The sequence below is a fragment of the Panthera uncia genome, assembly GCF_023721935.1.
Source record: "Panthera uncia isolate 11264 chromosome A3 unlocalized genomic scaffold, Puncia_PCG_1.0 HiC_scaffold_12, whole genome shotgun sequence".
Lineage (NCBI taxonomy): Eukaryota > Metazoa > Chordata > Mammalia > Carnivora > Felidae > Panthera > Panthera uncia.
Window position 1 is genome coordinate 16,896,823 of NW_026057579.1, and position 15,443 is coordinate 16,912,265.

The 15,443-nt window shown below is 40.5% G+C and overlaps 1 protein-coding gene across 1 annotated transcript in view; it reads left to right on the forward strand.

Moving 5' to 3' along the window:
- Positions 1 to 15,443, forward strand: part of ALK (ALK receptor tyrosine kinase) — a 675,158-nt gene that overhangs the window by 480,999 nt on the left and 178,716 nt on the right. The window contains exon 5 of the mRNA XM_049651902.1: positions 9,884 to 10,011. Coding sequence (XP_049507859.1) covers positions 9,884 to 10,011 — 128 coding nt within the window. The remainder of the gene's footprint in view (positions 1 to 9,883; positions 10,012 to 15,443) is intronic.

A 15,443-nucleotide genomic window follows, 5' to 3' on the forward strand; every position in this document is an offset into this window, starting at 1 on the left:
CTGACTGGCATGAGGTGATATCTCAGTGTGGTTTTGATTTGTATTTCTCTGATGAGGAGTGACATTGAGCATCTTTTCATGTGCCTGTTGGCCATCTGGATGTCTTCTTTAGAGAAGTGTCTATTCATGTCTTCTGCCCATTTCTTCACTGGATTATTTGTTTTTTGGGTGTGGAGTTTGGTGAGTTCTTTATAGATTTTGGATACCAGCCCTTTGTCCGATATGTCACTTGCAAATATCTTTTCCCATTGCATAATTTTAAATGATTCCTGGAATGTGGCACCAACTGAACCCTCTCTCCTTTCCCATTCCCTGCCCAGAATCCAGCCGAGTCCCTCTCTGGTTAGGAATGTTTAGCAGATGCTGGAGGAGGTAGTAGCTTGTGTGGGACCTAAGCCAAAACACAGAGGAACTGAGAGAAGAGCTTCAGGATTCTCAGGCTCCCTCCTCTTTTTGAGGTTTTCTCTCACTTGATTTTTTTTGCCTGCTACTCAGTGTTACCTCCTTTAAAAAGAAGAAAAAAAGCACTGGTGAATCCTCTGGGTATTTCTTTATACAACCTGGAGCAAAGAAGAAACCCTCTTAGATGACAAGCTTGGGACTGTCAGTTGCTTGGGAATCAGCTAACATCCTTAAACATTTTGCCTTTGCTTGCTGCTTCTAAATGCGTGCTAATCCACCAGTCTCTTGATGTAGGGCCAGAGCCTTTGCTTCCACTATAGGCCTGTTGATTGGAGTTCTGCTTTTTCTTTCTACGTAAACCACCTTCATGATTTTCAGTTTCAATTTCTTTAAAGCACTTGGGAAGTAGTCTGAGAACTTCTAGAGTTTTAAGTTTTTTTCCCCCCTGATCTTTTCTGTTGCCCCATATATACTGAATTAAACAGCAATTATTTGTAGTGGTTTATCACTACTAGTCTTTACAAAGTAATTCAAATTTTTCTTGCTCATGTTGCATCAACTGAATGAGCACAACTGCATAAACAGACTTGGGAACAAGTATAAGTGATTCTCAGTAGGTGTCTAACTCAGGTGATGGGAGCGGAAGGTGTAGATGTCCTGGAGAGTAACGTCCAGGAGGCACAAAGGGTTCCAATGAATGTGCAATGCAGAGATTATGCTAACTCAGCAAGCTAACTGGTCACATGAGGCCAGTTAAGAGCACTTCTTCAACTGTTATTTTCCTTCCAGCTGTGGCTATGATCAGTCTACTTATGTTCACCCCACTTGCAAGGATATAGGAGCTAGGTCAGTAGAGATAAATTCACTCTCCTCTTCCTGGCCTGAAATATAGAATGAAGAAAAACATCTCAACTAGGGGCTGGGGGAATCCTGCCTCCCACAAGGCTGCATATCCCAACCTGGATTAGGATAATGTGAAACCTGAGGAGGGAAGGAATAGGGTAGCCTGGGGCAACAATGGGAAAAAAGCCAAAATATTTCTTGAATACCTCCTTTTCTGCACACTGCTGTTCTTCAAATACTAACCACTCTCAACCCACCAAAAAGCTCTTCTAAAAAACTAATCATTTGCATTTAGCATAAATGTAAACCTATGTGCAATGTTGTAGAAAGTGCAGCAGTTTTGAGATAAAGAGTGTCAGGTTCATATCACCTCTTATCATTTACTACATGGGCAAGTTGTGTAAGCCTCTCTGAGCCTCAATTTTCTTGCTTATAAAATGGGGGTGATAATATCTGTCTCATGTGTTTATTGTGAATATTAAACGAGATAAAGTAAAATAGCTTTATTTATGTTCTGCCTTAAATCCCTTCTGGAAAGAGGCAGAACATAAATAAACATGCACACAGACCAATAAATTGCTTGGCACAATGTTCCCTGGGATACCTGCATTTGTATATTTTGTCTCTTCATCTCCACAGGAGGAAATGAAAGGGGCCTTATGAATCTTGGTATTCTGGGGTGGGAAGTTGCCCCCAGATTCCCAAAATCCTACCATATGGTCAGTTTCCTATTCCACCTTCTTCTAATGTTGCTCCTTGAAAGGTCATCTGCCACACTAGATTTAGGAGAGAAAAGAAACACTAACATAATAAGAGCAGTATCACCTAAGGCTTATTGAGTGTTAGCTAAGTGCCCTACATGTCTTACCTCACACAGTCTTCACAACACCCTTGTAAGATTCTATTATTATCCCCACTTCTTAATGACAGAACTCAGGCAGAGACAGGTTAGGTTAGGTGGCTGACTGAAGGTCACAGCCAAAAAGAGACAGACTTTGGACTATAAAACCAGAAATCTGGCTCAGAGTTTGTGGTCTTAATATGTTCCCTTGAAGGAAGGAAAAGGGGAAGAAGGGAAGGGAGGGATGGATGAAAGGAAGGAAGGGAGGGAGGACAGAAAGGAGGAAAATCAGAAGTTAAAGAGAGCTAAAGTGCCCGTTCACTTTTTCTTTGCTCAAAAGCATGAGAGAAAAATTTGAAGAAACATAGTTTGGGAACATTTTCTTGGACCCTACTAAAGCCAGGTGCAAACTTCCAGATCCCTGCCACCTATACATCATGTCTGATGTAAACCAAAACTGCTTTCTAGCTACCAATGCTAAATTCTCAGCTAAATCCATCTATGGCCACAGCGAGCACACCCTTTGTTCCAGGAGAACCAGATGCCACTCATCCTCCAGGGAACTTTTTGCCAACGTGGACCAGTGGGAGCCATATCCAGAATCAACCTGAAACCTCATAATCTCATTTCTGATCTAATCCTTTCCAGAGCACATCTGTCTAACTTTGGGAAATTGTAAAGGGCAAGGGAACAAGGAAGAGTATCCAAGGGTACCTGGATAAAAAAAAAACCTCATACACATACATGTTATTATTATTATTACAGAAAATTAACAAGCAACAAAGGACTTCACACTAAAATTTACATTGATCTGGCATTTTTCCCCCGCTATCTCCCATAAAATGCTTTAAATGCAGGCTGATTTAATGGAAACGATAAAAATAGTGCTGAATGGTTTATATTTGCCGCAGAATTACTATAAGGTATATTTTAAGAAAAAGTTTAAAGTTATGTGTGTTTTTTCCTTTAGGATAAGATTAAGGGGAGAAGGGCAATTGGCTTTTTTTGTTTGTTTATTTGTTTGTTTGTTTCTGTATTGATCTAAACAAACTCCCATAGGCTTAGTTTCTTGTTTCTAACAAATCTTCACACCTTCACACCCATGTCTGGACACTTGTCGAGAAAGAGTCTTAGCAAAGAGACATGCAAAGGACTGTCAACAGCAGGGCCAGAGCCTTGGCCATGTTATGCTCACTAACAAAAATAGTCGTGTGACTGAGCTCTACCAGAAAGGGACACATTGGTTGGCTAATATATGTGGTTTTCATCATCCTCCGCTTAACCCATGAGTGTGGCTGTCTTGGCAAAGGGCCTCTTCACAGTCTAAATGACTTTGCCCTTGTGACCACTACAGAATACGTGGATGACTACATCCTTTATCTTCTGGCCTGCAGCCGTGTTCACCAGGGCCAGAAGTTGGAAGAAAGCCTCAAGAAGACAGCTTTTAACCTTAAGAAGCTTAAAAGAGCAGTTTAAGACGGTATTCCTAAAAACTGTGGAGTCACATTAACCTGTGTTTAAAACTCAGCTGGAAGTAGTGTATACCATTGGCCTTCCATAATGTTAACTCTTATTGTTACTCTTGTTAATATCCATATTGACTGGGTTCAAGGTTGACCTGCCCTGTAGAGAACATTCACGCATCAGATGGGACCTCTCCTGGTTAAACACTCAGATCACTTCATGTCTCAATTACTACAATTCTCTGATTCCTTCCTTGGGTTCTAGGTACTTGGACAAGAGGTAGTTTGATGGTTGCTTCCCGTGGCCCTGCTCCATTAAAGAACAGACTTGTAGGCAAATGGAGAGTCAAGAGCTATGTGATGAACCAACCTGTAAACATCCCTCAACCTCCAAACTTTCCCAGTCCTTAGGTTTTTCCTAATAGGAAAGGTATCATTATTACCTGAATGGATAATAGCTAATGATAATGAAATGATGTGAACTTTTAGATAACCTCAGCTCCACTACAATATAAATTTTATCCAAGAATGTCAGAACCTTGTCTGATTTAACAGAAATGTGTTCATGCATTTGTTCTCTCATTCAACAAATACTGAGTATGGATACACAATGATGAATGAATGATAAATGACCCTAGCTTTAAGAAGGGGTGTGTAAGACACAAGGGACCTCCCTCCTGTAATGACAAATGAAAAACATTGACTTCAACCAGCCTGGACCTCCTGTTCTCAGAATACACAGTCTATATTGCCTTTGCTCATGTGTTCACACAAATATCTCTGCATTGCCTGCCCCCTCTGCACAACCCACCCTCAAGTCTCACCTTGATCACACAACCTGAGACATCACTTTGCCCTCTAAGCTTTAATAGTACATAATGCCTATGCCACTCACTTAGCTTTTCTATACTGCCATTCACTATATATTTTGGTGTTTACTTTTACTGTTTCTCACTAGTCTGTAAGTTCCTTGAGTGCAAAGCTAAATCCTAAACCCTTAGGCTCCCCAGAGCATTTAATACTTTATTTAGTGTACAATAGTGCACTGGTAAATACCTGAGAAATGGAACTCAATTCAACAAATTCTAACCAAGTTCTAAACACAAGGCATCTTTCCACATGCTACAGGAAGATACAAAGGTAAATGAGAGGCTTTTACTCTAAAGTGAGATGAGAGCCCTTTGGAGAGCTCTAAATACAGTGCTGACCTCCCATCAGAGTCACTACTATATTTTGTCGTCTGGGTATTTCAACGTGATTTCTTTGGGCTGTGCTTAACACATGAAGAATCCATTTAAAAATGAAGAATTCTTTCTGGTTTAAACAAATAAGATGTCTGCTATTGATAAATTGCAAATGCTTTTCTCCCATTCTTTTATCTACATTCCTTTCCCCCTTGAATCTCATAAATGAGTTGAGATGCTAATAGTTTCATGGACCAGTACCATTCCATGAAGAAAGCTGTGGTCTTCTATAATAAAAACTCCCACTATTGAGAGCCCCCAAAGGATGTTCCTTCACATACATCTTTCTGACAAATCCTCACAACAATCTAGTGAGGTAGGCATGATTTCCGTCTTAAAAATAAGGAAACTGAATATCAGAGAAGTTAAATTACTTGCCTAAGGTCCCTTAGCTAAGCTGATGGTGGAGCTGAGAGCTGACTCTAGGCCTTGCGATACTGCAACAGCTAAAACATCTCAGAAAGGCATTCCAGTAAATAACATGTAGTTTGAGGGCTTGCTTTTGTGAGCCAGCCCTATGTCAACATCATACCTATTAGAATATCATACAGTAGCAAACTAATACACATTCCTCTGTCTTGTCAACTGCCATCCATAGTCCTCACAGGCTATCAAAAAGTGCCCCTTCATTCTGGACTTAAAATAACTCTGTGTGTCTTCATCCTCTTGAGTCATGGCTGCCAACCCTTCAATCTTGTCAGCAGCTGCCTCACATCAGATGTGCTGACAGTTTCCTTTAAACAAGTACAGACTCTTCTAGTAAGGAGTGGTGGGAGCTTTGGAGATTCTTGTTTCCATGCGAGAGCTTCTTAGGGTTTTTTGTTTTGTGTGTGCATTTTCTGACAATGTATTTTATTGTCTGGCTGGCCTGTTTACCCTTAAAACCCAGACTGGTGATTCTTCTAATAATGCAAAGGAGACACCTCCTTTCCTACTTTTGAGACACCAGTGATATGAAATGGCAAATGAATATACAGGCTGATCCATAGTTTACACTGACTCCTGTTCTTGCAGTCTGGGAGCAATAATATACTTGATTTTAATCTTAGGTCTGCAGTAACCAAAAATGTGACCTTGGGCAAGTCTTTCCATTTCTCTGAGGAGATGGAACTTAGTCTCTTTGCAGATATAAATCTGTAATTCTTTGCCTAATCACTTCTTCCACCTTCTGTAGAATATTATTTGTGTATTGCAGCCTTCAGGGTTTTCATAAAGTGTTTTGTCACTAGGACTCCTGCAAATTGCTAGAGAAGTATAAGCATTAGATCAATAATGGACCTTGGAGAACTTTTGATCCAATCCTTGCATTCTGCTAACAAAAAAACTAAAACCCAAGGAGGTACAGGAACTTGCCCCAGCCCATGCAAATCCAAAACCAGAATCCAGGATTCAGCTCCCACTGAATGGCCTCTGTTTTTCCTGGGGTTTCCAGTCTCTGGGTCAGAAATGGACCTTGATATTCACAAACCAACTTTTCTTCCCTTTTTTTTTTTTTTTGATGGATTGTAATTCATTCAGTATAATATAGCCACTCGACAAAAATGTGTGGTCAGGTTTTTTTTCTCAGCAAATTTACACAAAATTGGAGATACTTTCTCTGGTTGAGAATACATTGATTAGAAAACGTGCAAAATTTCAGGCATTCAGAGTAAAGTGCCTTGTTCAAAGTCATCAGAAACATGAGGGGCAGAGCCAAAACTGGAAGTGGAGAGCTCTGGAGAGACAACTGGAAGATAATGGATGGTGACAGGCTGACCATACAGTCTTTCTGGCTTCCCAGAATCCAGATGGACTCCCCACACTGTCAAGTTGATTGATTGAAGCACCAGTACTAAGATAGCCACAAATCCCCAACACATGGACACAGCTGCACATTTGTCTCTAGGAGGATCTAGGTCAGAACATAACCTTCCCTCCTGCAAGCCCAAGTAGAGTTGCCACAGCCAAAGAGGAAAATAGAACCCCAATAAGGGAGTTTCATGACTGCTGGGATATAAGCAGAGAAAACGGAGGCAGACAGAAAAGAAAGCTTGCATTTGCTTTTCCTGGGGTTTCCACTGTCTCTTAAACAAAGCTGACCCTAGGTACAAACTTGCCCTTTTCTTATCCCAACTTCCCTGGTTATAAAATACATGTTTGGCAACTGCCCTGAAAGTTATTAAAGCTGCAGCAGTAAACTATGGGAGGCCAGAGAATTTCAGACAAAAGTTATTGCATCAGTAACTCAGAAACTAATTCCTAAAACTCTTGACACATTTATCCAGAGGGCTAGTGCCAATATAGAAATGGAAATCATTGTCAAGGGCCACAGTGTACCTGGATTAAAATCCATCATTCCTCGCAGCAGAGAGCTATGATTTTGGCAGAATGTGAATAGTCATGCATTTCTCCACCATCTTTCCTCAAAAAATAAGGTTCTTTCTTTTTCAGAAGAACAAGAAAAATTCTGCTCTCTTTGTCTCGTTTGTTTTTTTCTTAAGAACCCCATGTTTACATTTTCTTTTCAGATATTTCTTTCTTTGACAGCTCCACATTTAAACCGAAAGGCCTCCTTTACCTTATTCAATTGCACTGGTTTTATTTTGGATAGAAATCCTGCTGGGTACAGTAACAGGGAACAAACTTTACAACAGCAATAATCCCTTCTACAGCATCTATTGTGGGGAAACTTAATACACTTGTATTAAATGGCTGAGGCATTGGCTCCAGTGATCTGAATTAACTACAGAAGAGCATAGTTTGAGAACAAAGCTACCTTCTTCACTCAGCACATTCCTGCTGTATGCCCAGCAACATGGCAGGACTGGAGACTCAAAACTGCCATCCAAGAGCACCCCACTGAAAGACCACTGATTGCCTTAGGCAATGACTTCATCACCAAAAGGTAGCAAAGACAGAAAAGATTTGACAGGATCCAGTGTTAACAAGCAGTTGGAGAAACGGGCTTTCTGACTCACTGTTGGAGGACTGACAATATGCTCAGAGTTTTCAATGTACACACACTTTGACTCGGGTTCTAAGAATTTGTCTTAAGGCAGTTTTACAGAAGCACACGGGGTTAACCTCAGCATGATAATGAAAAGGAAAACTCAGAAGCAATGCACAAATCATTAAATATGCAGTCATTGAACTAATCATGCAGTCTATATTTATTGTCTCCTGACATACCATTGAATGGCAAAGTCCAGTCACAGAGAGCACATGTAGGATGGTCTTGTTTATTCTTTTCCTTTTATTTTTTTAAAAATTTTTTAATGTTTATTTATTTTTGAGAGAGAGACAGAGACAGAATGTGAGCAGGGGAGGGTCAGAGAGAGGAGACACAGACTCTGAAGCAGGCTCCAGGCTCTGAGCTGTCAGCACAGAGCCCAGTGCAGGGCTCGAACCCACGAACCGTGAGATCATGACCTGAGCTGAAGTTGGATGCTCAATCGACTGAGCCACCCAGGCGCCCCTTATTCTTTTTCTTTTTAAATTTTTACTTAAATTCTGGTTAGTTAACATACAGTGCAATATTGGTGTCAAGAGTTGAATTCAGTGATTCTTCATTTACATACAGCAAGATAGTCTTGTTTATATAAAAGCGTAGCTAAAAGGTTACAGAAGTGTTGACAACAATTATCTCTGGATAATGAGGTTCTGGGTGACTTTTACTTTCCTTTGTTACCTTTCCTGAATGGGTGGATTTTTTAAAATTTCTTTTTATTTTGAGACAGAGAGAGAGAGAGAGCAAGGGAGAGGCAGAAAGGAGAGAGAGAGGGAGAGAGAGAATCCCCAGCAAGCTCCTCACTGCCAGCGCAAAGCCTGATGTGGGGCTTGACTTTACAAACTGTGAGATCATGACCTGAGCCAAAATCAAGAGTCAGGGACTTAACCAACTGAGCCACCCAGGAGCCCCTTTCATGTTTTTTACTGTGAGCATTGCTTTGACTTGCGGGAGAAGGGGTGCTTTAAAAAAATTTTTTTAGCAGAAAGCTAATCTTTCTCTAAATTCCTTTGCACTTGTACTTTGCAACCTACCTATGGTCTTACATAATGGTAGGACAATATGAAACATTGTGAGGAGTTCATGGGTATATACATATGTCAAAACTCATTAATTCATACACTTTAATTCACTAAACTATACATTTTAGGGCATGCAATTTGTATATTAAATATACTTCAATAAAACTGTTTTTAAAGGAATTTAAAAGAATATGTAATTTACTGTATGTCAAATATACTTCAATAAAACTGTTTTTTAAATGGAAAAAAATATGGAATAGTCCAGGTAATTTCCACCCACTATTGAAAATTGTCAACATAACTATACGTATTTTAAAAAAAACGGAATCAATGGTGGGAAGTAAATTTGATGTTCCAATCAGTGACAGGAGGCTATTCCAAGAGGTTAATAGCATGAGTGAGGTGTAAAAAATGTTCATTCAGCTTATTCTCTGTTCTCCAGCGGTGTCTGTGTCCTTGAACAGAGATGGCTGCAGAGCTCACCATTCGACCTACTTCTATCTTCTTCTGTTTGCACCTTTTTTGTAGAGTTCACGCCAATCTTAGGTGCCTTTTACCCCAAAGTACATGCTTCGGTGCACTTTAATTTTCCTGCAGTAAATAAATAGCCCTTGCTAGCTTCCCTTAAGCAACCATATAGCAAACTCAAGGGTTCTGAGACTTTGAAATCAGAAAAAAATCTGAAAAACATTCTTCCCAGAGATAATTATGAATACACCAATAAACCTTCACTCTGCTGACAGGTTTTCTTAAGAACATATATTCTTTTCCTGTAAGACTAACCTGCTAATATAGCCCAAAGGTCTGCAATTGCCTGAAAGAATATGACAAAAGGAACACCAGTGGCCACTGGCCCCAGTGGCTTTGAGAAGTGGGTCTCTGAGTTGGTGGACAAGAAGGAAACAAATGTGTGTGTTGACGTCTGAGTCATGGTTCTCAGAGCCCCTGGGGTCGCATCTGTTGGTGCCCACAAAGAGCGTGGGCCCTGAGATCATTGCAAGTGCAGGAGCTCTGTGCAGGTTAGGCCTGCTTCTCACCACTGTTCCTCTATGTTCTTCCCCTCTGTTTTCCAATGCAACCAGTTGGACAGTGCTTCAGGGAAGAATTGGGCGACCAGAGAACCCATTCCGAGTGGCCCTGGAATACATCTCTAGTGGAAACCGAAGCTTGTCTGCAGTGGACTTCTTTGCCCTGAAGAACTGCAGTGAAGGTATGTGAATCTGGCTTTCCCCTCCACTCCTTGGTAGCGTGCTGTCTTAAGTGTCTTGATAGCCTGCCACCATGATTAGCTGGGAATGTGCTTGTTTATACAGTGAAGTCTATGGTGCCTTGGAGCTGGTTCTGAATATTACCAAGTACTCCATTCCCCAGCTGATGGATTTTCAAAGACTGAGTATGACATTATATCTGCTTACCTTGAAACTTCGTCAAACAGAATAGTCTTTGTTAGAGAACATATCAGCTTAACTTCCCTGGCTGCCAAATGCTTTCAGCTACATTGTTTTGTTTTGTTTTGTTTTGTTTTTTACTGTGGAAAGTTTCAAATGTGTACAAATAAATAGAATAGTACAATGACCTCCATATACCCTCAACCCAGTTTCAATTGTTATCAACATGCTGCCATTTTTATTTCACCTGTATCTCTACCTACTCCTCACCCTACCAACTTGATAGTGGTTATTATTTTCTTCTTTTTTTTCCTGAGGCAAATTGCATGAATAATTATTTTTAATGACTTGATTTCTGCAATTATTTAGGGGAAACTTGGGAAATGGTTTTATATGAAATCTTTTGCTTATTTTGTAAATAACATGAAGGTATGGTCCACTCGATCGTTGAATTCCTTTTGTGTAAGTCCCACATTGTGTATTTACTCAAGATTTATTACCAAGAAAAAGCATCTCTCTCCTAAAGAATGCTTTGTTGTTTTTTTTTTCCTTTTGCCTTTGTTGCCAGGAAACTCTGAACTCAATGTAGTACTTAATCCCAGTAATTACAGCTGTATGTGTTTTTGATAAACTTATTTCCCCTCCCTCTACAGAGTTTTTGACCTTCTACTTTTATTTTCAAATCATATCTCATATGTATCTTTCATTAGATATTGCTTCAAGTCTGATTAGTAAGCAGGAAGAAATGAATCATCAATAGATAACATGAGGTTGATCTTTCCTTGATTGTTTAGAAGACCTAGCATCATAATTATCAACATCCTTTATTGTTTCCCTCATGTAGAAGGTATAGGAGATGGGATTGAATCATACAATCTTCAGGAAGAAGTTGCTTTCATTACTGCTATTCTGCTGTGCCTGCCTCTGACCAAAGGTTCACTGGGAAGGAAGGTGTCAGGTGTGCCATGGAATCTGTGGTCTAAGAGGCCCAAGAATGAAGTATGGAGAGGAATGAAGTCTGTAGCATTCCCAGACCTAAATTCTCAATTTAGACTGTTCATAAACAACCATGAAGGCCCATAACACCCAGCAATCTGTTGCATGCAGAAAAGCTCAGCTTTAAATCACGGGCCTCTTAGAGGTGGTGTATGTACAAAGGGAACTCCCTTAAGAGACTACTGACCAGCCAGTTTCTTATGCTGTTAGGGCTCTTCATTCATTGCTGGTCTTGTAAGAACTTTCACAAAATGGTTTTTTTTTTCCTTTAATGAAAACTGGTTTATGTGTGAGAAAAAGAAAAATCATCATAATGTGATAGATTGAACTTCAGTTCAAGTTGAAAAGGTGGTTAACCTGTGATGTGAAGCAATGTATAAGAAACATGTGGTTTGGGAGAAAGCCAGAGCTTGTACAAATGTTTCCACATTCACAAACTTGGGGATTTGTGAATGTCTCTGGACACCATCAATCCTCACAGATGTCAATGTCTATGTACTGTCCAAAAAAGACCATCTGTTGAAATGGAGCCAGTTAATAGGAATGTGACAGGGAGAAGGTATCAGTTCCCAGAATTGGCCTAATCTCATTTGAGTAATGTGAAAAGAAGGGAACAGGAGGCAAAAAACTCCAGATATCTGGCCCAGCCCAAATAATGTTGCAAAAATTCTTTGTACGTCTGAGTCAAGGATCTCAAACAGATTTTTCCTCCCTTACCCCTATGACTCCATTTAACCTAAAAAATTCTTCCTCTATATCTTATGTTGCATTTTCAGTGAGTTTGTTTCAGGGTTTAAAAGACCTGTTTCTTGTCTGCTTCTCTACCCTTATGAAACCAAGAGAGTTGACCTCTCTTGATCCAAAAAGTATGTCTTCTGACAGGTCACTTTCTTACAGGAGGGAGGAAAGAAGTCTGCTTCTAATTCCCTAGAGCAGGTAGATTGGCCAAGAGACCTAGGAAGGTTCTCATGTCCCAGCTACCTTCCTTCAGAGGCTCCATGTATAAGAACAGATGCTCCATGGAGAGGCAGATGTTCTCTGCACCCCTTCTCTGACTTGAACTCCTGTGGCCACCAAGGGGTATGAAGGGATAAGTATGGATGTGTAAAGCACAGAACAGAGAAAAACAAAGTAATTCCTGTGCTTCCTGGGAACTTATAATTTTCCCTCCCATGGTAGAACAACTCAGGTGCACATCAGTTGGTATGGACAAGTTGCAGACATAAGAAGCATCCTAAAACTACATTCATGTTTTTAAATGGAAGGAGTTGTTTCTGAGGTATGCTCAAAGCCTATTTGATATAGACAAATGTCTGTGTTTTCTTATGTCATTGCTTTGGTTTAGGTCATGAAAGGAAGGAAATAAGGAGAGTGGTATTGTCTTCGACAGAGTGAACAGGGCTGGTGACATGTTAGCCAGGGTTATAGATAGGTCTACAGGATGCCTGGTCTATTTTCTGATAGTAACTTGGTCCCCTCCTGATGAGGCACAGACAGAATATTAAAGGAGAAACATCTGTAGAACTCTACAGCTCTTCCTTGGCCTACATGAGGAGAGGTGCCATTTTAGTTAGTATGGAGAAGCCTTACAGGGGATGTTGGGACAATTTTCCCCATATAGGAGATTGTACTTATTTGTGGATGTCAAGGGCTGAGTCCATACCTCTTTCCTCTCTTAATCCTGACAGCTATCACAGTGTGTAACACTTAATAGGTGCTCAGTTAATAAGCAATAAAAGTTAACATCAACAGAGCACTTACCATGCACGAAGGGAAGTGCTGATCCTTTCACATGTGTTATCTCATGTGAACTTTACACTAGTGCTATAAAGCAGGTTCTATTATCTTATTTTACAGATGGGGAAACTGAAGCTCACAGAAGTCTCAAAACTTGCCCAGGTCATTCAGTTAGGGAAAAATAGAGCCAAACTCAATCCCAAGTCAGTCTGACCACCAAGCCAGTGTTTCTGTCCACCACATTCTAGCACCTTTGTGGACTGTGTAGGGAAAGAGGTTTTATTTATTACCAGAAGATTTAGAATTATCTTTGACTCATCCTCCTCTCCCTATATCCAAATCGCCAAGCCCTGGGCTTTAGACTCGTGGCTGCCTTACATCCTATCTGTTGCTATCTAGATGCTACTGTTGTTGTCTCTTGAATTTACCCTTATGACTTCATTTCCACAACAATGTACCTTATCTGGGCCTTTGTTACACATCCCTGGGCTTTGGCAGTAGCCAATTAGTCTGGCTGATGCCGTTACCCATCCCTAACATATTGCCACACCAATCTGCCCAAAATTCCCTTTCTTTGTGGCACTTTCATGACATCTCAGTAACTTCTTATTGCCTCACACATCAGAAATATGAGGGGGCTAGACTGGGCCACCTTACTCATTCCTGGGTCCAGGAAAGTGATGGGCTGGGGATCACCCAGCTGGTTGGTGATAGAGCTGGGAGTGACATCAGAGCCATCTCGACTCCAGCCTCAGTACTTTCACCATTGTTTAGTCCTGCCTGGAAAGCCTGAGTGTCTCTGCCTGACTTCCAAGCTTCTTTACAATCTGGCCTCAGGACCTGTCCAACGTTATGCCCTCTGTTTTCCACACCTCCTGCCCTCTAGTCAGACTGGTTTTCTGTCTACTATACCAGGAATGGCCACCTTGGTCCCAGGTCTTCCATTTTGAATGCGGACTCATCATTTAGGATCCAGTTTAGGGCCCAAACCCTCCAGAACATCATTCATAGATACAAAAATCTTTCTCAGAAGGCTTTGCTATTACATCTAAATTTAGCATCTATTTTATAATTCTTTCCAAGTTAGTTATTTTGGGACCCTAACTTGAGGTTTGGGATCTTGTCTTATATTTCTTTTATTTCTCCAGGGGGCATGTAACACAGTGCTAAACACATAGAAAACACTACGTAAATATTTGTTGACTGATTGTTAGTTAATCATTGATAAATGCTGCTCCTGCTTTTATAGCTTTGGGCTATTAGCCTATTATTTCCAAAAGAAGGTAGCAGTGAATGTAAATTTGTTAGAAGAGGTTTTTTTCCTGGTGTTAAAAGAAAAATAGTTGATAAATTCGTCAATGATGGGAGAGATATCAGCCTCCAGAGACACCCATGCTTGGGCTTCCAGGAACCCTTCACCCATTCACAAAGACTTTTCTTCAGCAGACAAGCCAAAGCAATAGAATTGTGCAGGACACTCATCAGGACTCCACGTGTTCAGAGGAGTCTACAGAAAAACACATCAGAAGGGGCAGGACTAGCTTCCTGAAAATGATTTGTAAAAACACTGTGCAGCTCATAAAAATATACCCCAATGTTTATAGCAGCACTTTCAGCAATAGCCAAATTATGGAAAGAGCCTAAATGTCCATCAACTGATGAATGGATAAAGAAGATGTAGTTTATATATACAACGGAATACTACTTGGCAATGAGAAAGAATGAAATCTGGCCATTTGTAGCAACGTGGATGGAACTGGAGAGTGTTATGCAAAGTGAAATAAGTCAGGCAGAGAAAGACAGATACTGTATGTTTTCACTCATATGGGGATCCTGAGAATCTCAACAGAACACCAGGGGAGAGGAGAATGGGGGGGGGAGTTACAGAGAGGGAAGGAGTCAAACTATAAGAGACTCTTAAATACTGAGAACAAACTGAAGGTTGATGGGGGGTGGGGTGAGGGGAAAATGGGTGATGGGCATTGAGGAGAGTACCTGTTGGGATGAGCACTGGGTGTTGTATGGAAACCAATTTGACAATAAATTTCATTTAAAAAAAAGAATATAATTGCAAACACCCATCTCACACCTTCTATGTGCCAGGCTCCATTCTAAATTCTTTGCATATATTAACTCATTTAAGCCTCACAATAATACTATGAGGTATGCATTATCATTATCAGCATTTCCACTGTATAGATGAGGAAATTGAGGCACAGAGACTTAAGTAATTTGCCCCAAGTCTCACAGCTGATACTGGAACAGAGCTCATCTACTCCAGTATCCATGCTCTTAGCTGCTGTGTGTTGCTGCTACTTCCTGGAAATCACCCCAGAAAGCATCTATTCTGACTCCCTCACCAGTGGAAATTGAATAAACAAACCACCCAAAGATTTACCTTGAATTTTGATACACTAAATTATTGGCCACCCCAATGTGATTTCTACCTTCACCTCATGGTTCTCAAGCTCTCAGTTTTTCTAAGAATCTAATTTAGAACTTCCCTTTCCCTGCCTAGGTT